The 24,729-nt window shown below is 36.0% G+C and overlaps 1 protein-coding gene across 1 annotated transcript in view; it reads right to left on the minus strand.

The window, feature by feature from the left end:
* Positions 1–24,729, minus strand: part of sv2ca (synaptic vesicle glycoprotein 2Ca) — a 101,302-nt gene that overhangs the window by 22,583 nt on the left and 53,990 nt on the right. Inside the window, exons 3-4 of the mRNA XM_088629645.1 lie at positions 23,965–24,145; positions 14,862–15,013 (exon numbers count right to left, since the gene is read on the minus strand). Of these exons, the coding sequence (XP_088485771.1) occupies positions 14,862–15,013; positions 23,965–24,145 (333 nt within the window). The remainder of the gene's footprint in view (positions 1–14,861; positions 15,014–23,964; positions 24,146–24,729) is intronic.

Consider the following 24,729-nt stretch of genomic DNA (forward strand, 5'->3'; position numbering starts at 1 on the left):
ACTGTACCACACTGTCTACCAGCAAGTGACTGGATACTCTGGAGCTCTGAGATCATTTTGATTTCCACCTTAAGAAGAACATTGGGCAGATAACTCTCATGTCAGAGGTCCAGCACAAATGAAGGTACCCACAACCAAAATGTGATTGGTAAGACACACAATTAAAGTTTTAATCAGTATTCCTGATGCTATTTAAATGGACTGAAATGGTATTAAACTGAATGAACAGAAACACTGACCAATGTTGAGAATAAATACTGTACAGGGGAGACAATTCAGTTTCAATAGTCAATGGAAAAAAAAGTTGTCAGGTAGAATTTGATATTGTTTCCCATGAAAGGTGCTAGACTAAATAAGCTGGTTCACAGGACGTTACCAAGCAATGTCCTAAAGAAGGCATTACCATAGCATGATACTCATACAGCCATTTTATTCCAAAACTCAACAACAAGCTGTCCATCCCTTCACCTGTCACTGATGCCCTTTATATGCAAAACAACTTAATTATTCCTGTGTGACAATGTGCAATTCGTACCCTTATCTAATTAACTAATTGCTTAATTTACCTGAAGTGTGACTATTTACAAATATATTGTAAGAGGCCTAATCTGGCCTCTAGTGGCAGGTCAGCTGAAATAAATATTGAAATGTTAAGATCACTTTATTAACCACATACAATTTCTTGCAATAGGAATTTGTCTTCTCACATACCCTAGCTTGCTCTCTATGTGACACACAGACTCAGAGAGAAGCTTGGGCTCAGAACACAGGGTCAGCCATTGTACAATACCCCTGGAGCAGCTGGGGTTAAGGTCCTTACTCAGGGGCCCAAGACAGTAAGATTCCTCTACCAGCTGTGGGATTTGAACCAACAACCTTTCCACCACAGGCACAGATCCTTAGCCACAGAGCCACTGCTCTGCCCAATTTTGTGTAATTGACTGGTTTGTCTTATTTCTCATTTGAATATTTTATTTGAAAGGCAAAATAAAAAGATTTAGCAAAAAGAGGTATGTCATGTACATGAGATACTGTAAACATGACAAAATAAACCATGTGAAAATTTTGTGGATTTTCTCTGACACCAGTCAGATAATTATATCAAGCATTAAACAACATGGCTGGAATAAAAACTACTTGAAATCATACAGAAACTTTTTGAATATTTATTGTACCCTTTTAGCAACAATTGATTTGTGTAGTAGGTGTCATTGATGTTTACTACTGAACATTTTTCAGTTATTTCATTCTTGAAAGCTTGGTGATTATAATTTGGTGTATTATCTGCAATACCTGTTTACACTTTTATTTGCAATTACTGTATAGCTTTATGTGGAGTGGTGGCACTGTGGCTAAGGATCTGTGGCTGGAAGGTTGCCAGTTCAAATCCCATGGCTAACAGAGGAATCCTACTCCATTGGGCCCCTGAGCGAGGCCCTTAACCCCTCTTATCTCTTGTTATATTATAAAAGGGGGGGGAGCGGTGGCTGTGGCTAAGGATCTGCGCCTGTGGCTAGAAGGTTGCTGGCTCAAATCCCACAGCTGGCAGAGGAATCCTATGCCGTTGGGCTCCTGAGCAAGGCCCTTAACCCCAACTGCTCCAGGGGCGCTGTACAATGGCAGACCCTGCGCTCTGACCTCAGGCTCTCTCCCTGTCTGTGTGTCTCATGGCGAGCGAGCTGAGGTATGTGAAAAGATAATGCCTAATGCAAGAAATTGTAAAGGGTTAATATAGTAATGTTTTATATATATATATGTTTTACAGCTTAACTTGTAAAAATGTTTAACCACCCTGAGGGCCAGAGAATGGCAATATTGTACTTGTGAACTGAAACAGGTAAAAACACACCATACAGCACAATGTTCTCATTGCTGACCTTAAGAAGTCTTTAGGAAATTCTGAAATACTGTAATAAATAATTAATTATCATGGTAAACAGTGCCTGTGCAGAAAAGCAATATATCCAGCATTTGTATGCTTTCAAACTAAACTCATATTGCTCAGCTTAATGATCTGATATTTCAGTCAAATATTCTTGTTCACAGAAAACAATTTAAAAAATAGGAGGAAATTCTCTATAAAAATGCCACACAATAATCTTTTTTCCTTTTAAGGTTCTATTAACCTTGCACAGAAAAGGTGTGTTTGGTTTTGTAGGCATGAGAAGGCAAAAGTAACATATTTATTAGTTCTTTCAGAGAGTTATCTAACAGCATGTTGCTAAAGAGTGAGCACCTAATAGAACTCATATCAAATATTCATATGGGTAAACGAGCACACTTAATTTTTTTTTCTCTAGAACATTACATCAAGCACAGAAGCCTTCAAGCTATGAGGGAAGACAATTTAATTGAACATGCTTACAAACGATTACACTCCAGCTTCCACAAGTTAAACGTCACCTCCAAGCCCTTCCAGTGTAGCAGTCCTTCGTCATCAATCTTCCTACTGGCAGCAATTTTCCCTGGTGTCACAGACCGTTAAAACTTGCACCCAGCTGTGTCCCGGGAGCACTTTCTTACAGACCATTGCACAGCACAAAAATCTTATTGTCCTCAGAAACTGCAGAATCCCCCCTCCTGTTCGATATCACCTTCTCACTCTACTGACTGCTAAAAATGTCCCCATGAATCACAGACAAAGCCTGCAATGCTGGGTTTGAAGTGGCTACAAGAAAGGAAGAATTATTGGGATAATACAGTACGTTTTATTGTTTAAGTTAGGAAGTAATGAACAAGCAGTTGAGGCTTTAACATTCATATCCAGAAAGGTTTTCAGCTTCAGTTCTCACTTTTTGGTTAAAGACAATTAGCAATTATCACACGTCCAATATTATTCTTAAACTCGATCAGAAAGGACAGAATGAACCAGAAAGGAATAATTTTATGACCACCAGGGGGTACTGTCTACCTTTGAGGAGCTGTGTGATACTACAACTCCATGCATCATGCTCCTTTTAATTAGACATTCCCTAGTAATTATGTCATTAATTGTTCCACCTTTCTAAGTTCCTTTCTTGTTCCACCAAGTCTTTCTAAAAAGACTTAAGAAATGTATTCATTTCTTAAATGCCTACTTAAAAGATGTGATTATATTGTATTAAATGTGATTCCAATTTTAAGGAAATATTTGACTTGATGCCCCACCTTTAGTATTGTATTAAAATGACCACTTTAATGGGCTTAAGATACAGACTGGTTTGATATTATAGTAATGCAACATGAGCAAATCCCTATGTCTTTCAACAAATATTCTGTACTTAATTTAAATGTATTAATTATTAAATTAATTTAGATATTTACGAACATGAGATACAGATGAAATTATGAATGAAATACTAATTGATATTAAATGTGAAGAAATGCATTTTTAGTTCTCTGAAGATTGTAGCAAGGTTACAGAATTCTTGATTAAAAAATGAATTAAACTAAATGAAGCTGACATTCATTATTTGCACAATAATGGCACAAATTATTTGCTGACTAACTAAACCCCACTCTGGTTCCACTGTCCTTGATCTTCCTGTCTTGAAATGATAGACCATTTTTTCTTTTCCACAGAAACAGAACTACAGTACTGTATATAGCTGAATTGCTGGCTTATTCTCCTTTTCTTTCCTAATTTACACTGAGCACATTTTGTTTCTATGCGCACAATAGAAATGTAACTGAAAATATAATATAGTTATCCACTGACTAAGCTTGAAGGGGAAACCACTGCCTGGAAATGCATTTTATGAACCTAATTAAAAATGCACAGACCTTCTTAGCCAGGTTGTCCATTAGACTGGTATTAGTCTGGCTTTAAGTACTTTGAGTCTTCAGGCTAAATGGCATGAAAGGCAATAGATGGCCACTGTCATAGAAAAGAAAGCGTGTTCGGATCAAAGTGCATGAGGTCAGTCTACAATCATCTTCATGAACTTTCACTTCCACCAGGCTTTTTTAGGAATATGATATTTGCCAGCAGCTATACAACCCTGCAACTCACCGCTGGCAACCTACTGAAGCTTAGCAAGTGTGAACTTGGTCAGTACCTGGATAGGAGATCTCCTGGGAAAGCTAAGGTTGCTGCTGGAAGACGTAGTAGTGGGGGCCAGTAGGGGGCGCTCACCATGCAGTCTGTGTGGGTCCTAATGCCCCAGCATACTGATGGGGACACTATTCTGTAAAAAGGCGCTGTCCTTCATATGAGACATAAAACAACGGTCCTGACTCTCCGTGTCAGTAATAATCCCAGGGTGTTTCTTGAAAAGAATTTCCCATTGGCCTTTACCAATCATGGCCTCCTAGTAATCCCCATCTATGAACTGGCTTCATCACTCTGTTCTCCTCCCCACTGATAGCTGGTGTGTGGTGAGCGTACTTGTGCACTATGGCTGCAGTCGCATCATCCAGGTGGATGCTGCACATTGGTGGTGGTGGAGTGGAGACCCCATTACCTGTAAAGCACTTTGAGTTGAGTGTCCATGCTATGTAAGTGTAAGAAATTATTATTATTATCTGTTTTCATTTACACACCCGAAGAAGGCTCCATAGCAAAAACTCTGTGTCTCATTTCCTTGCAGCATGGAATAAAACTTCACCTGTTCATTTAAACTGTTCCAGATTTTTCTGGGGATGAGTCACTATAAACACTACAGTATATTACTACATAGTGTAAAGTGCAGCTATAGCAATTGAAAGGGATGACAGTCTCAACAAGAAGTTATGAAAAGGTGAAGGAACTGTAGTCACTGACTAGAAAGTATAAATTGGTCTGATTTTTTTAGGAATTTGTATTGAATTTGCATTAAGATATTTGCTAAATGGCTAAAGTAAAATTGTGCTTTAAATCCATAGTCTATAACATTATTATGTCAAATGCGAAAAATGAAATCCCATAGTTACAGTATCAAACACTAAGAGAAATATGCCAACAAAATAAGTTATTTTTGTGTTTTCCTATTTTCATCATATTTCTTTTTAATGTGCTGTCACTTGTGATGTGCACTGACTAACAGGACATCCAGTGTTATTTTATTTGTATTTTATTTTATTTTATTTGCATGGAAAGGTATATTGACCTTATGATCATGAATATTAAATGATATGTTTGAAAAGTGCACATTTTGATGGCTTTACCATGGAAGTATACTGTATGTTATGTTTGCTTTTCCTGGTACAATAGGGTGCAAACTTACAGCACATAACATGTACAATATCTATAATGTATGTGTGAATCATTTATTTAATACCTCCACAATGGTCTCCATTTTGCTGCCTTAGAAATACTGTAGAATGTGGTACACTTCAAATTCTGAATGTGGTTACTGTATATGCATATCACTCTGCAGTTGCTTCATATTATTTCATTATTGAAACTGGCAAATACTGATGTGACTGAAAACATATGCAAAGTGCTCTTGCAGCCCTTTGTGTATGGCCACATCAAGTGGTGGTACACTATTTCTTTCAGTAGTAGATGTACCAAATCATGACTTGCGTAATAATTGTTAAATATCAAAGACTGGTTAAATACAGTATTTATATACTCAAAATGTGATCATGATCATGAAACGCAATATTTTTATTTATTCACAGATGTTAAAAATAGTACAGTTTCAATTTAACTGTGAGGAGTAAAATATTTTTTTCTGCACATACATTTTGAATAAACTTTGCTGGTACCAATATTTGTGCCTGTTTGCTTGAGTGCCAAGTTTACCCCAATTTTTTATTCTAACTTGGGATACATTTCGAAAGATCAACATTAAAAGGCAAGGGACATTTTGTAAATTGGCAGTTTTTTTCACATTCACAATGTTTTTGGGAAAGATTCAGTTTTGAAAGCTGCATATGGTGTCTTGCAAAAGCATTCATCTTCCTCTGATGTCTCCCATTGTGTCGAACTAGTTGAATAACAAAGGATTTATACGCATTTTTTTAATTCAAACTTGTTAAAATAAACACTTTTATGGTGCAATAAACAGCACAAAAAACAGTACAGTCTTTTGCAAGGCAATGAACATTCTGTATTAAAATTCTATATATAATATGTACAATATGTATAAGGTATGTATGAATAGTATGTTTAATCCCTCCCCAATGGTCTCCATTTTGCTGCCTTAGAAATACTTTCGAATGTAATACACTTCTGATGGTATAATTAATCATAGAACATCATTCCATTTTACCCATCATTAAACAAGAACTGCATAGCTGCTGCTGTAAATCTTTGGGAAAGGATCAATATTGTGCCGTCTCTGTCTAAGACTGAGAGAAGAAAGAAGGTGAACTCTTTTTACCACAGAGATCAGATACAGCCTAAGTGCTTGATTTCTCAAGAACTGAAATTGTGTTCCTGTCACGCCCGGATATTTCACTCTTTCCATTTAAAAAAAGCTGTATCCTTTAGGAAGGAAATGTCGAGCAAACTACACAGCAAAACACATTTGCTCAGAAAAATAATAGAATCAGTTCCCTTCCCAATGTGAATGTTCTATACCTTCCTTCAATAACTTGCATAATCAACAATTAATAAACAAGATAACATCGTTTGTAACCATTAATGACACATACTAGCTGGGTCACATGGCTTTTAGGCATTTTTATTGGCCTGATGCTGCATATTTACACATATATTCAGGCCTTTCCCCTTCTCTTCTCAGAATACAGGAATAGAGTGTTTTGCACAGTTAACTTGATGGCACCCACACTTTCTCTCTCTTTCACCAGGTATAGGACTAAACATTTCATCTTACTCCTTAGTTCACCGGGCATTTGACTTTTCTTTCTGACATACTCTATAGTTCCCAGCTTTCTTAAAATACTATATTATAAGAATCCTCACTAAAACTCTCCTTCTCTAAGTCTATGCTTTATCTGTCTCACTTATTACTATCTCTGCTTATTTTTCAAACTTTTTGTGTGCTCACAGTCTTCTGTTATCTTTTGCAGTTGGCCTGTTCATCTAAAACTCTTATGGCACAAAGTGTTCATTGTGATTGACTCTATTGTCGAGGAGATACACACCTGCCTTGACAGACAATGCCTCACCTCACTCCTCCAGATGTCAGTGTCTCCCATGATCCCTGGTCCAACAAATCACTCAAGCTCCCTCAGCAGCACATGTCTTGTCAAACACATTTTCACATACCCACATGTATACGTGTGATATACCCTGGTACAACATTATCTATTTCTTCTCACGCTGATTCATAGCTTATTGTGACCTGGCCAGCTATCCAGCCCAATCAGATCTTATCTATACACTCAGTTATTCAAAAGGGTTTGCATTCATTCAGGTGTGTTTACATTGATAGCTCTTTCCCATTACTCAACAGCCATCTTGGCTCAAGGCAACACCGCCGCCCAGGTTTTGAGCCAGAATGGTGGCTTCACAATGGACCTCTCCCTCCATTACAGGAAGGTTAAAAAGCTGCATCCTGGGGAGTTACCGAAACCATCTTATGGTACACTAAAGACCTGTCACACGCTCCTCTTGTTAATTCCATTTCCAAATTGTGTACCAACCTCAGTGAAGAGTAGGTGTCATGTTCAGTGATTAGTGTGATGACATCAATGTAAAGTGTGCACTTGGGCAAAGGCATTTTCAAGCCCCTTTGAGAGCCCAAGTCTAAGCATGCAGGAGATAAGCCTGCAAAAACTGAAACCCAAGTCATATGTTATATATTATAGTCCATAACAGTCTCATCTTATACTATAAGACCTACTGTATCACACAGGGGTGAAAATATTTTATATTGTTTAATTTAATGTCTAATCACATGTCTGTTTAATCTGCAGTAGCTCTCATCTGCATATTTATTTACATGTTAACATAATCTCGAATCAAGGTCTTGCGCATGGAAAGAAAACAATGGAGAAACATAAACATCCCTGGACACAGCGGCAGCTAATTTAAGCAGGTTTCGAATTATTCTTCCCCTTAAACACATCTAACATGGCAGATAACAATTAAAACAATGAAGAAACTGTGAAAATGTGTTAATTGCAGGGTTACATTCTATGCCTTTTGCCTTAAATTTCCATCTAAAGTACATGTTGTTTCGATGAGCAAAGAGAAAAGCATCCTGTGACAACCAGAACCTTCACTGACAATGAAGGTTGTCAATGTCTGCTTCTCCAAAACGTGATTGATGACTGCACTAAATTGTACAGGTGTGCTGTGGCTGCAGAAATCGGAATCTCCATACTTAAATATAGAACTCTATAAATGATTTACTCCATAGTACCATATGTTGAATAAAATACCACATGTAAACAATAAGCAAAGAAGTTACTATAAATGTGCTCTTTTGCTGTCTGAGTAAGACTGTTAGAAGAATGTTTTTCTGCCCATTATTCAATGGTTTTCATCAGACTGAACAGTAACCATCAATGGATATGATCTCTAGATCTGTGGTTGTGTGTGTGTAGGATGCTTGGAAACAACCCCCAAATTAACTTTTAGAAGACACACACATCACAGCCTCCTACACATTAAAAAGCTTCACAGATTAATCCAACAAGAAATCCCTGCGTACGGGAGTAGTTGCCTTTTGTTCTCCCACAAAGGTAGCATGCTGGGTTGAGTGACAAATGGAAAATCCAAAGCAGCGTGTGTGTATGTTTTGCGAGTTGGGGTCAAGAGCGATAAAGTAATTGTCTTTTCTAAATCATGAAAAAATCAAATGCCCTTGACACATGACATGCCAATGTCTGCAGTCATAAAACCAAGCAAGCATCTAATGCACAAATAAAAAGGAAGACCTTAGCCACATATACAGTAAACTGCTTCTGAGGCAAAACTGGGAAGAGGGAAAGAATTCCTTCTAATTGCATAAATCTATGACAGTTTCTAATCCAATCTTATATTATTCTCATAATATAAAATTGGATTAGAAACTGTCATATCTCCCTTTTTCTCTATTCGGTATATATTTAGATATTTAATATTTCTTGACTCTTTGTAAAAAAGAACAAATTTACAGATTCAAATTCTGTGTAGTTCTAGGTCCATGTGAATTAAGCCAACATTGATGATCTCAGAGAGCTAGTTTTTTCAACAAATTACAGTCTTGATGTAAGTGCTGTATTTAAAATCCTAAATGGTATTCTAAGTCAAAGTCGAAGTCAAACTAAAAAACCTTCAGGATCGACAACAAAACGAAGAACAAGTGACTCAAAAGAGACGTGGCACAGTGGTCAGCATTGCTGTCTTGCGACATTGCGGCCACCGGTTCAGTTACTGGGATGCTATGCCCCCCCGTTCATGGAGTTCGAATGTACTCTTCATGCTCACAAGACATACTGGTTAATTGGTTTCTGGGAAAATCAGCCTTGATGTGAGTGTGCACCTGCTCATTGCCAAGATAGGCTCTGGCTCCCCGACAACCCTGTATCAGATAAAGTGGTTAGAAAATGGATGGATGGATAACTCCAGAGGAAATGGAAATATTAAAAGGGTGAGCCTTTATAACTGAACACAAGAGGTGCATCCTTAAACAAAGTATTATGAGTGTTTGGAACAAGTGGTCCTGCCAGGTCCCTGTCAATGCATTACTAACAACTAAATGAGAAATACAGGTCTTGTGTTGTAAGCAGTCTTTCTTTTATTCTTACGTTCTAACTCATTGTATGCTAGAGAGCTTCTGAAAAGAGAGTAAAAAATTGTAACCATATTGATTCCAGGCATTAGAAATATTCTATTTTTTCTATCATTATGACAGCATTGAATCTCACTTCAACGAAATTGGAATATAACTTCTAGGGATCAAGGACTCAGATGATTTATGGCTCATGTGATATACAGTACAGTGTGTCAGTAAGATATGATTGATCACAGTCTTGACACCCCTAAAGATTGCAGCAGGAATCCCTTTGATTTCTAAACTAGAAAAGGCTGGTGTTAGTGGAAAAAGCAATAAAAATAATGTTCCTATCAAGTGCCATAAATATTTAGTTTTATAATAATTTATGATCAATTAATTGTCACCAAAATAATTGATTTTGCTAGATCTGCACTGCCTAACCACACTCTCTTGAGTTATACTTCATATTTGTTCAGGCTACCATTTGCTACAAAACAATACCTTACAAAAACGTGGAGGATCTCTGCAATGTACTATAAGGGCCAGTGAGAGATCTTCAGAGATACAGACAAAAACCACTCCTTGAACTAAAAAACATGGTAGAGAAACAGTGGATTTAAAATACTGGTTTAATGGTTTATGTGTGTGGCACATTTAAAGAAAATGACTCCAACTTTGTCAAATTTGAAAAACCAAACAGAGTCAATCGTTTGTACGTGGGAGATGTTATGGTGTGTGGGCATCAATGCGTGTGTGTATCGTGGGTGGGTGCATGTATTTTGTGTGTGTGAGAGAGCACATTTGTTTTAGATGAGGGTCCCAATACTGATGACAGTGTGTATGACTATGAGTCAAGGAACCCTGGAGCCACACCACTGGGAAGTGAAGGATATCAGGATTCTTAACACAGACACAAAGACGTGATGTTATAATTGCATTTTCTGTAGGACTGCAGTGTAGAAACCCAGAGGGTTAATGTTTAATGCTTAGCTGATGCTATTGAAAATCTCATTACGGGGATTATGTATGTAATTGGCTAAAGTTTATAACTGACTGAGAAGCAGCCCCAGAGATTTATGTACCTACACACAGCTGCAGAGTCCTTGGCCAGAACTCAGAGTCAGTTCTGCCAGCACCACCTCAAATTATACAGAACATGAAAAAGAAAAAAAAAGAAAAGAGAAGAATGGGAAAGAAAACAAGTCTCTGTAATGAATCTGGAGCTGATGGCTAGTCAATAAGGAAAGCAATGCAGCAGAACCAATCATCTCTGAGAGGTGTTACAGAAAGAAAAGTGTTAAAAAACTAGAAGTGATCAATTGACCTCAATTATAAGCTGCAGCTCTTAAGAGCTAAAGGAAGCTAATGCAACCAAAGCAGAGTGCTTTTTTATGACAGTTTGCTCAATAAAGATTTTTTTAAATATTAATATTCTCATATGGGGGATCAATGACTACTAGTGAAAAGCTTTTGTGTAGCTCGCTATAAACATCTTTGTGCAAAGGATCAGTGACAGGAATGGCGATGTGATAGTAAGTAGGACAATTTTTATATGAAGTAGGTGAGTTGTAAAATATGCAGTTTTGAAAGGTTTTGCAGTTTCAGTAAACTTTGCCCTATGTAGTGTCAATGGAATGAAGGAGCTTTCTTACAAAAAGCAGGATCGTTAGTAAAGATGGAGAAAGACAGTGTGGATTGATCCAGGGAGGTTTTCAAAAAACTTTTACAGGGAAAAAAGATTAACAGTTCATTGCTATTAGCTGTCTGGTACACATACAGTATAAGTCTCACTTGCATATCATTATTTGCATACAGCATGGGCACAGGTATTTCAATGTACTGCCAGTATGTTTCTGATCACAGCACCAAAGAAACAGAGACATTTTCCAGCCAGGTGAACAATAAAGTGGCTTAAAGTTTCTAGTTTAGGTTATCATTCTTAAAGATGACAGAATTTCTTTTGAATTTACAGACTGTAACCTGTAACTGTGAAGTTCATTCTAAATTTCTAGAAACATCTTGCTTTTCATGTTTTGTGCTGTGCCTGAGATCTGGCTCTAAAGTAGCAAGACCAATGAAACTCATCACCCCACGGTACCTTTGCCACTGTACTGGGGCTCTGTTTGGCACTGTTTGTAGTCGGAGTTTGAGGTAGGTAGTTTCTTTCCTGAAAACCCATTATGTTCTGGTGTTTCAGTGCTCCTTTGCAAATAACACACAATTCATTATTGACAGGATGTTCCATTTTGTAGAGCAAGGAGAAAAACTAATTAGCCTTGATCAAGAGAAATAAAATATATAGCATAGCTGGCAAACCAGGCTGCTTTTATATCATTTCCATTATGTTATTTCTTTCCTTTATTGATGAGTGCAGCTTACTTGCTTCATACTAAGTGATAAATCACTGTGCTATGTCTCCCTCTCCCTTCTCTGCTGCAGTAGTTGTTTTGTCCTTTGAATAACCCCAGTTCAGCCTCACATTAATCATCTAACCTACACCTCACAAACTCCAGTCACTTAGAGAAATTACACGTCACAAGTCATTATGGGTACAGCAAACCAGTTACCCATTTGAGCTTGGAAAGACACACATTGTCTAACTTCCCCTTTTCTCATTTTCTTTTTCCTGTAGTGACCACTGTAAAGAAACATAGGTTTGTTTCATAAAATCCCCGGCATGAGAAATTTAATCTCAATGTCAAGACTTTTCCCTCATACAAAATAGTATACAGTATGCGTGATGTTTAAACTGAGTTTCTATTTTCAATAAGAATCATTTATTTTAATACTAATCATTCACAAAAATAGTCTTTCTTGTTAATGTCATCCATAATAACACTCTTTTTTAAATTTTGTTTTTCTACCACCCATATTCTTGTTGCTTCATAGTTTCTGTTGCTAAACAAACCTTACAATAAATACAATGGATTTTATTCATTAATAAATGGCTAATCAATGAAAGAAAAAACAACCTCACTGAGGTCTATTTCCTTTAAATTTACAATGTATGGCATATTATTCTCCTAGATATCTCACCTCAGATATTTCTGTTATAACATTGTATCTTCATTTTTAAAAATTATAGTTTCAAAGTTTTTCAATATGCAATCAAACTAGACAAGGGGGTCATATAATATTTCATTATTTGTTTTGCCTCTGCTACCTTTAACCTCTAAAAACATGATTCTGTACTGATATCTGGATGAAAAAGCAGTGCTTGAAAATGGTACTTTGTTTCACATTTTTTTCTTCATGAACCACTTTATCTTTGACTAATGGAGCATAATTAATCAAATAGAACATTGAAGTGTGAAATGACAAGCATTATGCAGAATAATTAATTAATGACTTTTAGTGTAATATTACATGTTTCTACAAAAATTATCCTCCAGCTGTTCAAACATATTATATACAGTATGCATAGAACACAGGGATGACTAATAAGTGAATTAGTATACCTTATAATATACAAGTAAATTATTATGATCATTCCAAAATGCTAGAAACAGAAGATATTTAATCATGCTTTGTGTGTCTTTTGTCAAGGCAGTCAACTAAATACTGCAATTGTTTGTAATTGATTTCAAAGAGATGACCTTTCTCAGATTAGACATAATTGATAACCACTACCTTCAACCTTCAACCACAGACCCCTGTTTAACCCCTGTTTGGGAATTAGTGTAATTATAGCTTTAGTGTTTAAATGGGCTTAAGGTCAAAATGATGAATATGTTTAAGGTAGGGAGGTAGATTGTCCAGGCAAATACTCAATGGATTTATGGAAATATTTAAAATGGCGATGACTGTCTATAGATCTCTGGCCATTTCAAAATGCAAGGAAGCAGAACCATCAAACTGTCTTTTTAATGCCACTTTTGCATAAAAAACAAAGTCAGCAGCATTGGACAGCTGTTTTATCAGATGGTATATCGTTGACTGACACCAGCACACATACAGTACTGTATGCCTTTTACAGGGAACACTTTTCAATGTCAGTAAGCAGTTGCTTTCCATATTAGAACAAACACCATTCCAGGTTAGTGTCGGACTCAAAAGCAGTGGTGAATTGTGGGTATGAATATTATCTGTTTTTCTACTGTTTTTCATAACTCATTATTTATCAGTCACCATCTTCCAAACTTTACATACACATGCAGGTGAGTAATACGTTTCTGCATTTAATTCACCCGTTAAAATTGCAACCAGCAACACACTGGAAAAACTGAGTGATCACTTTGTGGAACATATTTACAGTACAAATAATTCAAATGAATACTACAGCATTTCCACTTGTCTGACACTTAAGGAGCAGCGATCAGACTGCTGAAGGCATCACCATCTGTGGAGGGTATCAGTGTTAAAGAACAAATGTTTCCTCGCAAACAAAAAGAAGGAGAACTGATCTTCAAACCTGGGGACTTTGGAAGCATTTGGATTGAAAAATTCATTTTGAATTAATCACAATATTGTGCTCAGAACTTGTACTGAATAAAAACATAATTACAGCACTGCAGTTACAGTTCCTAAAGATAAGATTTTTAACTTAACCTCAGAGCAAGCAGATGCTGCTATGAATACCGAGATATATGAATATTAAATAGCTCTGTCTGATAATGCTAAAAAGCAGAAATGTCTAAACACAATGGGGTTAAAAAATCTATATTCATTGTGGAAAATGTGAAAATTAAGTTGCTATAACTTTCTGTCTCACTTTGTTCATTTCGCAATCCAAGGAAAAAGAACCATCAAACTATGACTGTACAGTATCAGTTTAGCAATATTGTAATAAACAGGAATGATCAATATGAACAATATTGACTGATTTGTGGTATAAACTAAGTATTGATTATAATGGTCAGAAATATTTAACAAAATACATGAAACATGATTGATTACATATTTTGGAATTTGAAAGTTGCTGTGAGCACAGCAGAAGATCTTAAAATATTAATACTGTGACTACTTGTACCTGAAGTTCATTTCATTGCTTTGAATAAGTGCACTTCCTGCAAAGTAACTATTACAATCTCATAGTATGAAATAAACTCAAACAATTCATTTCAGTACAGTGGCTCTTTGCAGAATGAAAATTGTTTCCTCATTTATTCACGATAGCGAAAAAAATAATTGTCTCGGCTAAAAAAACACTACAAGGTTTCTGATGTTGCGAGAATGTGTCTACATGTGTCAGAAGCTTAGTTCAGAGCCAACAGGACATTTCCAAATTGAATGTTACTGACTCCATCAGCAGGGAAAGTGAGGGGCTCTTGTGTGTTAATCACTCACCATAATGTGGGATGATAGCCCAGGCCATGGCTGAAGCATAAATTCCCCCGATCATCCAGAACATGCACAGCCAGCTGAGGTGCTCACCCCTCTTCTCCCTGGCCAGGACCTCCGAGAAAAAGGAAAAGACGATGGGCACTGCTCCGCCAATCCTGCAGGGACAGGACACATTGTCAGCTGGGCCAGTGACCATAGAGCCTAGAGAGGTGGTCATACTGTATAGCATTGTTTGAGCATTATAACATTATTGTTTGATTTACAGGCAATAACCTTGGACACAAAATGTACTTTGCTAAACATACTGTATGAAAGTCGATTAATAGCCTGGATTCTAAACAGTTGGCAACTGAGCCTGTAAAAGATATGAACAAATAAAGGTTTATTCCATGCTGAAAAGAGAAGTAAGGAAACACAATGTTTCAGCTGTGAAGCCTTCTTCTTATTAGATAAGAATGCTGATGATTGGTCATTTCTTCTCTGATATTCTCTGCATCAACTAATCAGGATAAAGCAATTGGTTCATGTACAATAACAATAAACTACCTTGTTTAGAGTCCACCAATCCCTTTATTGTGATGATTTGTCAAAATTATCTTGTAGAAACTATCAAGTGGACAAAGTAAGAATGTAAAGAAGTCAATTCCAAAGTATGAGAGGAATAGTCAGCATCACAGTTGTTAATACCAATGGAGAAACTCTCTCTTTCACAATTAATGATGCTCACCACAACAATTTCTTGAGCGCACTTAAAGTGTTATTACAAGTACATTTATGATACCTGCTTCATAAGCCACTGAAATACATCAACCACAAGGCTTAACAATAGCTTCTACCCCACAGCAGTACAGATCATTAGAAGCTAACTGCGTAATGCCTCAGAATTCAACGCACCTCTGCACTCTGCACTTCTTAGTTGGCTACCATGTATCTATTGTTCTGTGTATTTATTGGACAATTGCGGTATCTGTAATGACTTCGCTGGAGATCTGAAGTTTAGGACCTTCTAAGAGTACAAAAGTAATATGTATAATGTTAATTTTTTATTTTAATTTGTGATATTTTTGGCAACCATTAAAATCATCAAAGATGCAAAAAAATAAATTGTGACCACTGAAAATACACATTAGAAAGCCTAAATGAAGAAGTTCGGCGATTTCAAGACTGCCTGTCTTCCCCAGGTGCATACATTATAAGATACTACTGCTTCATTAAGACATTTTGTGTCTCAAAAAATGTTCACATATTTTTTGAATGTTTTTTGGAATTTTGTCCTTTTAGTGTATACCTATTTTAAAAATATATCACTGTCTGTAAATGCATTCTTTTCAATTTATCTTCCTAAACTCATCCTTAAATGAGTTATTTGCCCTATTTATAACTCTCCAGGACAACAGTGCTTACCACTAGGCCTCCATGTCATCCCTTCAGATAGCATAAGGTAGTCTATTCCCTGAAGATAGTAAATTATTTAATATGGTGAATAGTAAAACTATTGATAAGGGCTAAATGGGAAAAATGTAAAACAGACATAAAATGGGAGAAAAAAATACAAATGACTGCAATCTACATACTTATTAGAGTCTACGTACTGTAGATCTGTATTTTATTAGTCACATTGCACTGCAGTGCAGCTGAAAGAACAAAAAATCTGTCTCATGCTTTAGACCATGAAACATATTAATTAGGACATTTATTGAGTTAATTACAGGATTGCAGGTACTTCAGTGTTCGTTTGCTATTGGAAGAAAGCCAGGAGGTAAAGTGAAATGAGCACTGCAATACAGACTGATCAAGGTAAAGTAATGTATCTTCTGTCAGGTGAAGACTGTTATCTAAAGAAGGAGAAGAGGCACTTTGTTTAAAGCTGACATGATCAAAAACATGACTGCAGTTTTTCTATTGGTATGGGAACTCTGTCGTCCTAGTCCTTCAATGGGCTATTGCATTTAACTGATTTGGAATCAGGACAGCCAGTAGTATATTAAATAAATTGACTGGCTTTACCATTTTGGGACTGTGACAAAAATAGGGACAATAAATTGGCTTTAGTTTAATTTATTTATGCAAAATTGATATTTCCCATAACTAAGCAATGCAAGGATTTTATTTTCTGACAGGACAAATGGAATTTAAGAGATGAGGCCTGGACACTTCCCAACACTGCATAATATTGAAGCATTTTGGTTTTATAAGCTGTTAACCCATGACAACCAAACAACAGCAACTAACAATTCCTTTTCATTGAAAGCTTAGCATTTTTGGTGGCAGAGTAACGCAGTGGTCAGGATGGCTAACCTGCAGTATTGAATTCCCAGGATGTTATCTGCGTGGATATGTTCTCCCTGTGTTCATGTGGGCTTTCTCTGGGTACTCCTGTTTCCCCCATAGTCCAAAAACATACTGGCTGGGTAATTAGTTTCTGGTAAAACGGGTCCTGGTATGAGTACTGTTTGTGTGTGTTAATATTGGAGTCTGCCCTTCAATTGACTGGCATCCCATCCAGGCTGTATCCTGCCTTGTGCTTGTTGCTTGCCAGGATAGGCTCTGGCTCCCCCACAACCCTGTAAGCAGTTGGAAAGTGGACGGATGGAGCTTAGCATTCTAATAAATTGACTACTGCTGTACTTTGATCAGACAAATTTTGCTACATAATACATAATAAGTATCATTTACTGAATATGAATGTATTCAGTATATTCAATTACATATGGCCTTATGAACAATATAGGTTCTTCCATCAGAAAAATAGGAAGATAAGAAAGGTTAGAAACAAGAGAAGTTGTGTGGCCCACTCAGCTCACTGGAAGACTATTGACAAAACCTTATCTTCTAGAAAGATGAAGTTAAAGATCCCAGAGGACCAGCTTGTTTGACATGATAGGTTAGGTTATTTATTCTGCTGCATATAATATGTGTAAAAGCATTCATCTTACATCACAGTATAAATTATGTCAGATGATGATGTCTCCGGGGACAGGGTGGAGTTTAGTATTGTATATATTAAATTGTGCTACATGCATAGCATCCTGGGAATAATGCCACTCATTACATGGTCAAACCTGAGTGGGTCCTTGGTAGGTTTAAAACTTTTTTACTGTTTAATCATTCAAAATGATGCTACAAAATGAGATAGCAAAAAGGATATCAATGCTAACAAGGAAACGGAATGATTAACGTGAAAATTTAAAGATGTATGATTTGAGACATGTGACATTAACAGAACGCCATTACATGTGTAATAGCATCAAATGTTTGTTGCCTTGTCTAACAATGCAATGTGACTTGAGTTAAGACAGGGTACACAGTCCAGATGGGGTCTGGGGGAAAATTGGTCTAAATAAGCCAATCATCAGTTGATGTGCTGTACTACAGGCAAGCACTAACAGTATGTGAATAACATATAATGGTGATTTAGAGAACAATAGTGGTGCCTTCATAGGAGATACAGGCATATATTGTACCATCAGTTTCATTGATTAAACTCTTATTTGAAATGTAAATAAAATAAGACTATTCATCTATACAGCGACATCAAAGTCAACCATTTACTGTACCTGCATGATGGTAAAAAACTGAGAAGCTAAACCAGTGTATTAGTGTTTGATAATTGTGCTATTCACTTATTCACTCACTCTTTCTCACCCTATTATTCATCAAAACAGACACGTTGTGTTTTTGATGATAAGGATTCCAGTATCAGTTTCAATATTTGACCACATGGATGTTTGTATGTACAGTAGCGCATGACCATCAAGATTACAAATACCATGCAATCTTGTGAAGGCATTCAATTAACATGAAAGTTGTGAGAATATGATAAATTTTTGTAGAACACTGAACCCTGTTCAATGAGTGTACAATCAGAATGTAATGGTCAGCATGTTGAAGTTTTCATAAAAGAAAGAAGCACAAATTAATCCTCATTCTTTTCTAGTTATGTTTTAAGGTAATACAGAAAACTGCTCCCACCAACTACAAATTGTGTTGACCACCTGAGCTACAAGTACAATTACCTGCTCTGTGAAAACTGATTTTATTGTGTTAATAGCATACAGTATGTTTAGTTTAAGCTGCTGTGAGAATATACAGTAAGTAAGAGAGCAGACAACACACATTTATTTATGTCCCCATGTTCACTGCTGGGCAAAGGTCTTTTTGCACTATGGAAACAAAACAATATTATTTTGCTCCTACAGGATCAAATTGCATTATATTTCAGCTTGTTTCACAGAAACAATTCTTTTATGATCTTCTACTGAAATGTTATCTACTTTAATTTGATCCTTTATTATACATCTGTATTTTAGAAGAAATAATGTTAATGATGAAGAACACCTGTCAATTTCCCAATTATATTTAATTGATAAATGTGATGGATTAGCTTCTATAATATTTCACATTTGCCTTCATCTATAGTTTGCCTATATTGAGCTTTTTAAATAGTCTGATATTTTTTTTGTTCAGGATTACTACGTATATAAATTAAGCTGTATTACAGTAACAGAATTCAATTTTTAATAGTAGTAGAAAACACTAGTGGAGGCTGAGCAAATCATTTATGCTCATAAAATGTATATATTGTAAGTCCTGATTGTGTTGAAGATTTTATGCACAACTGGATATTCTATATGTTTATACAGACACATTCATCAATTAAGTGTATAACAGCAGAACACCTTCCTGTAACATGGAACACCACACAGCTAGAAATGAAACAGTCTGTTTTAATATTTAATGGTTAAATTACTGAACCATCAAAGCTATCGTGTACATATGTGATACTTTTCACACAAGTACATGATCAATATTTTTTTCCAAAATACAAGATGAAAAATTTTAATTTCAAAATTACTTGAAAAGAATGATTTTTGTGTTAGACTAAGTGCACTGCTTTGGAAGATGGGAATCAGGCTGATTTGGATAAGCATACCAAATTGATTGTACTGGTCAAGGATATTTCAAGATGTATGACCTTTGCCCCCCCTAGCCAGATTGACACGGGAGCATTTGTATTTTCTTCACTGTGAGCACATTTTTATTCATTCACAGGCAGAGCTTCAGTGGTTAACACAGGCTGCCATCCTAGGGCAACAGAAATTGATAAGCTGCCAAAAATGGGACATGTTCAGACTGAAAGTATTACTTTCATAAACTGGGCAGTATCCTGTGTCTACCACATTTAGTGGAGAATAAATCAAGGATTATCTGAAGTGGAGAAAAAATGAAGGATGATCTGACTCCATACTTCAACACGGATGGCAATGAGTTCCTTTGTCAAACGTTACTTCTCTCTGGAAGATTTGCTGGACTCCACTTCTTACAGTATATACTGTACATTTTTGCAATCACCAACAAATGAGGCACCAAATAAAAAGGCAAAAAAACAGACCTGGAAATGCCAGAACTGAACAGATACAGTATAATAACCTTTTTAATCATCACAGACACATGCTCAAGATATGCTGTAGAGCGAAAAGCATGCAAATGTTTCAGCTTTCCTTTGTGCTGCCAAGTGACTACATCAGTATAGTTCATATAACCATATTCAGCAGAACCAATGTCAGGCAAGTCTATCGTCTAGTAATTAATCAAGGTATTCAATGAAATAGCACAGCTACAAATACACAGTACAAAGCACATGAGACAATTATGGAATTATGAAACTAGACATATATAACAAGGATAAATTTCTATTAGTAGTTGACTTCACAGACGAATTCACAGTAAAATCTCTATGTAAACAGTTTATATTGCATTATAATAATGAATCATTCATCAATTTTGGCCTCTAACAGTATATTGCATGATACTAGTACAAAACTAAGAAGATAAGACAAGTCAATGTTTCCTTGTAACTTTTGTACAGTATTTCCAAAGAATATGTAATGAGGTAAACACAAGCAGGATTAGTCTTCATAGTCTTTATGCAAGGATTTATATTTGAATGCATTTACTTAGGGTCTCATTTAGGCAGCCTCTAGGATGTACTGTATTTTGTTTAGTATATACTGTATACCGGCAATTTGTTAGCTCCTAATTCAAAATAATCATCTTATGTACAAATATGTTTCACTCCAGGGATCTGAGTGTGCAGTAGTCCTTTTTTAAAGACATGGTATGATAGCTTGCAGCAAGTGAAAAAAAGCTATTTGTACTGTATCAGTAGGTCTAATAGAATGGGCATTATGTTTCTCACTTCGATACTATGTAACCCTAGAGTCTAAAAATGCACTTAGCCTATCATGAGAAAACACAGTTTGTGTAATTAAACATTGTGTTCATATATCAATTAATTTTTTGTAAGAATACAAATCCCAAAACACTAATGGGAAGATTATAAGTATCACCAATTTTGATTAATGACTCATTATATTAAACTGATGCTTAACCTTTATTATGGGGAAATGTAAATAATGACCTCTAGTACAACCAAAAGCATATACAGTAGTGCCCTTCTAACTTTAAGTTAAATGAATGTTCAAGAACATCCACAGTATCTTTAAGATAAGAAGTCAAATTTTTCACTAATGGTGTTAAATTCAGATCTATATAAACAGAGAACTGTTCCATTAAAGAGCTGCCTGTAACTATAAGACTTCCTGGTTGATCTACTAATGTTTCTTGTACATTGGGCACAACATACTGTACAATATGGATTTAGGTTATTCAAGTATTTACCTGTATGTTCAAACTCTGAATGATAACCAGTTCAAACTGAAGAGAAATAATTTCTGACTTAAAGTTAGGAAAAGAATCGCCTTGTAGTTTTGTATAAAGCATAGGATCAAATAATGTTTTAGTCATTAAAAGCACAGTCACCATCTTTATTCACTGGCTAGAAAATAAAGCATTTATTGTTTGTAATGGATTTAAAGTTATCCCGTTCATTATTATTACAACAGTAGTGTTTATGGCTTTTAGATGTCTCAATCAAGTTGTCAATATCTCTTTCTGTGCAAAAGGCATCAATAGGTGCATTATTAAGCTGAAGCCAAGACCTACTCTTGGTATTGTCAGAACTTTGTCCTCCTTTGTGCAAAACATAGCTACATTCTTCACATTAGCTCCACCTCGAATTGAGCAGCAAGTTTCTTGTGGTTTCTGCCCTTGCCACTCCCAATTCGTCCCCTGCCTCAGGATCAAACCTGGGTCTCTGGCATTATTTAACGGGGATATTGCCAGCTGAGCTAAAGAAGGCCTTCCCCAGCCTTGGTGGCCAACATCCCTGTTCTGTGCAGGGGAGTAGAGGGCGGTGCCATCACCACGCTGTAACCGGCTAGTACAAACTGTACAGTATGTCAGCTGTTTGTTACAGTATAGCACCAAATGACTTATATTAGACTGATAATAGAACTTAAACTGTTCCATTTGCTTTACTTTGTCAACCCTAAAGTACAGATTGTAATGAAGTTTAAAAAATGTAACAATTCATATAACTAGCCTTAGGAGAAAGCATGAATAGCATTTATTACAGCAAATTAATACAATTATGGAAGAATGAATGCACTATGATGTAGAGTGGAAAATTTCTATTTCTTTGTTCCTCATTGTAGTTTGGAAATGCAAAGTATCCAACAGCTTTAATTTTAACAGTCATTTATTTTTTTAGTGAACAGCTAAGGTAAAAAGAAGAAAATGAAAGATAATCTACAAGTGTATAGAGTCATGCCCTGTCTTCTGCTGAAAATCAATGCAAGTGATAATTTAAACAATTACACTGACAGACATTACAGGGTGTCCAGATGGGCAGAGAAGGAGAAAAAACTTAAATCGACAGTTACAAAATAATACAAGAAAATATACTGTATGAGTTGGACCTTTGAAACTGAAACTGTGTTCTTGTTTTAAATTTAAGTATATTTTGTTTGGAAAATCATTACCTTTTTCAGACAGCTACTATCTTTTAGACTGCCTTATTTGTATAATCCTTTCTTTATGGAGTGCTTTAGAATGCTTTTCTTGCTTTAAGGAGTTTAATTTCTAACATGGTTCCTACTTTTCTGAATGTGGAATTGCATTATGCTAATGAGGCTGGATTTGCTTTGTTTACTGTATGTACAATGCATATTGAAGAAAGATTGAAGACTTTTAAAAAGTGTCCAAGAATTACTTTCTGTTCTTGACAGTTGCTACGAATTCTCTTAATTGCCCTCATGCTATCACAGCCATAAGTCAGAGAGTTGGCAGGTCCTGTTTTGGCAAGCAAAAAACCATTTAGAAGCAAGGACAAGAACAGCCAAATGAATTAAATTAATATTGAAATGCAATGACGCACATTTACTTAGCTATGCAGACTTTTTTATTTCCCATTTTAGCTATGGTCTTGTGCCAGACAGCAAAAATAGGCACTGCTTGTTCCTTAACCTCAAATAAATGACAGGCAGTAACTGGGGAAAAGTTATGAAGGCAAAGGAAATTTGCACTGAAAGCAATTCTTGACTTATTGTAAGACTGAGGCCACTCTAGCAGTCTTTTTAAGTAGTTCCTCTCAGAAACTAAGAACCACACATCATCCAAAAACATAATTTCTAATGCTTGCAGTCTATTATTTTAAATTATTCTCCTTTTTTAATTTAAGTTCTTTCTTAGCTTCAGAACCACAACTGTTTGGATTTGGCTAGCACAAACTGGAATAGCCCTGTGCACAAATCAAGAACCATCTCTTCAAGTGAGCTACTGTATAATGCAGAGCAAATATAAATATTCTGAATTTGAGGTAAGTAACAACCATTTCTATCGTGTGAGTGCTGAAAACTTGTATAATAACCTCTTATACAGTACATACTGTAATATGGCCAATGCATGTTAAAACAGAGTTTCAAAACAAATGAAAATATTTATAGTGGTATCATTGCAGTATTCCTCACAAGTCAATAATATTTAAACCTTGTAATTCCTTATGCATGAAACAATATCTTGTCTTGTTTTTGTTTGTTTACAATATTCTCCTCAATCTTAAGCTAAAGTTCAAATTTTTCTAATTAACAAAGAAATCCACACATTACAAACAGCATTGGAATATCTGTTGCTGTTCGTACAGCACTTCATTCATTCTCCCAAGACAACACTCAAGTACAAAGTATCTTGGGGCAAAAACACTTACCCAAATCCTGAAATTGACCGACAGAGGAGGAAAAATCCGTAGCCCTGAACGAAGGAGGAGAGGAAAGCGAAGAATCCATTGACAGACATACAGATTAGAAGTGACTGCCTCCGGCCCACTTTGTCAGCCAGGCCGCCCCAGAAGAATGCCCCTACCATCATTCCCAAGTACACGACGCTACCTGCAGAGACAGAAAATAAAGGGACAACATTTCTATTGGGAAACCAACCAATTCACAACAGCTATGATATTAACTTTGAAAGATCCCATATTTTCATTAGACAGAATAATACAAAGAAAATTCTAAAGGTAGCTGGAAACGTTTTTGGACAATTTGGGTTGTTCAGTAGCTCAGAATTACAACCTCCAAAGAAACTTCTAGAAACACATTTAATCGAGGACTGTGACTAAGATAAGCTGTTTTGACACTAACATGAATAATATAAAAAATAAGAATATTCAGTTCCATTGCAAATTAAAAATTTGTGGTGGATCCATAATCAATACAAGGTAAAGGCTACTTCTCCTTTTAACACCAAGTTTTGCTTACTTCCATTCTGAAACCACTGTATATTCTCAGAGAGGGATCCCTATCTGAACATATGTAATGGAAAGATATCTTCACATGCCTCAAAAAAGGAAAACTAAGCTGTATCTTATTTGATCTTAGAATTCTGGTATAATGGAGATGTCATATTTGGACAGGTTGAGGGAGATAAATCTTTTTAGTCTGGAACAGAGGAGATTAACAGAAAATACTAATGA

The sequence above is a fragment of the Lepisosteus platostomus genome, chromosome 4 (assembly GCF_059453375.1).
Source record: "Lepisosteus platostomus isolate fLepPlt1 chromosome 4, fLepPlt1.hap1, whole genome shotgun sequence".
In the NCBI taxonomy this organism is placed as follows: Eukaryota; Metazoa; Chordata; class Actinopteri; order Semionotiformes; family Lepisosteidae; genus Lepisosteus; species Lepisosteus platostomus.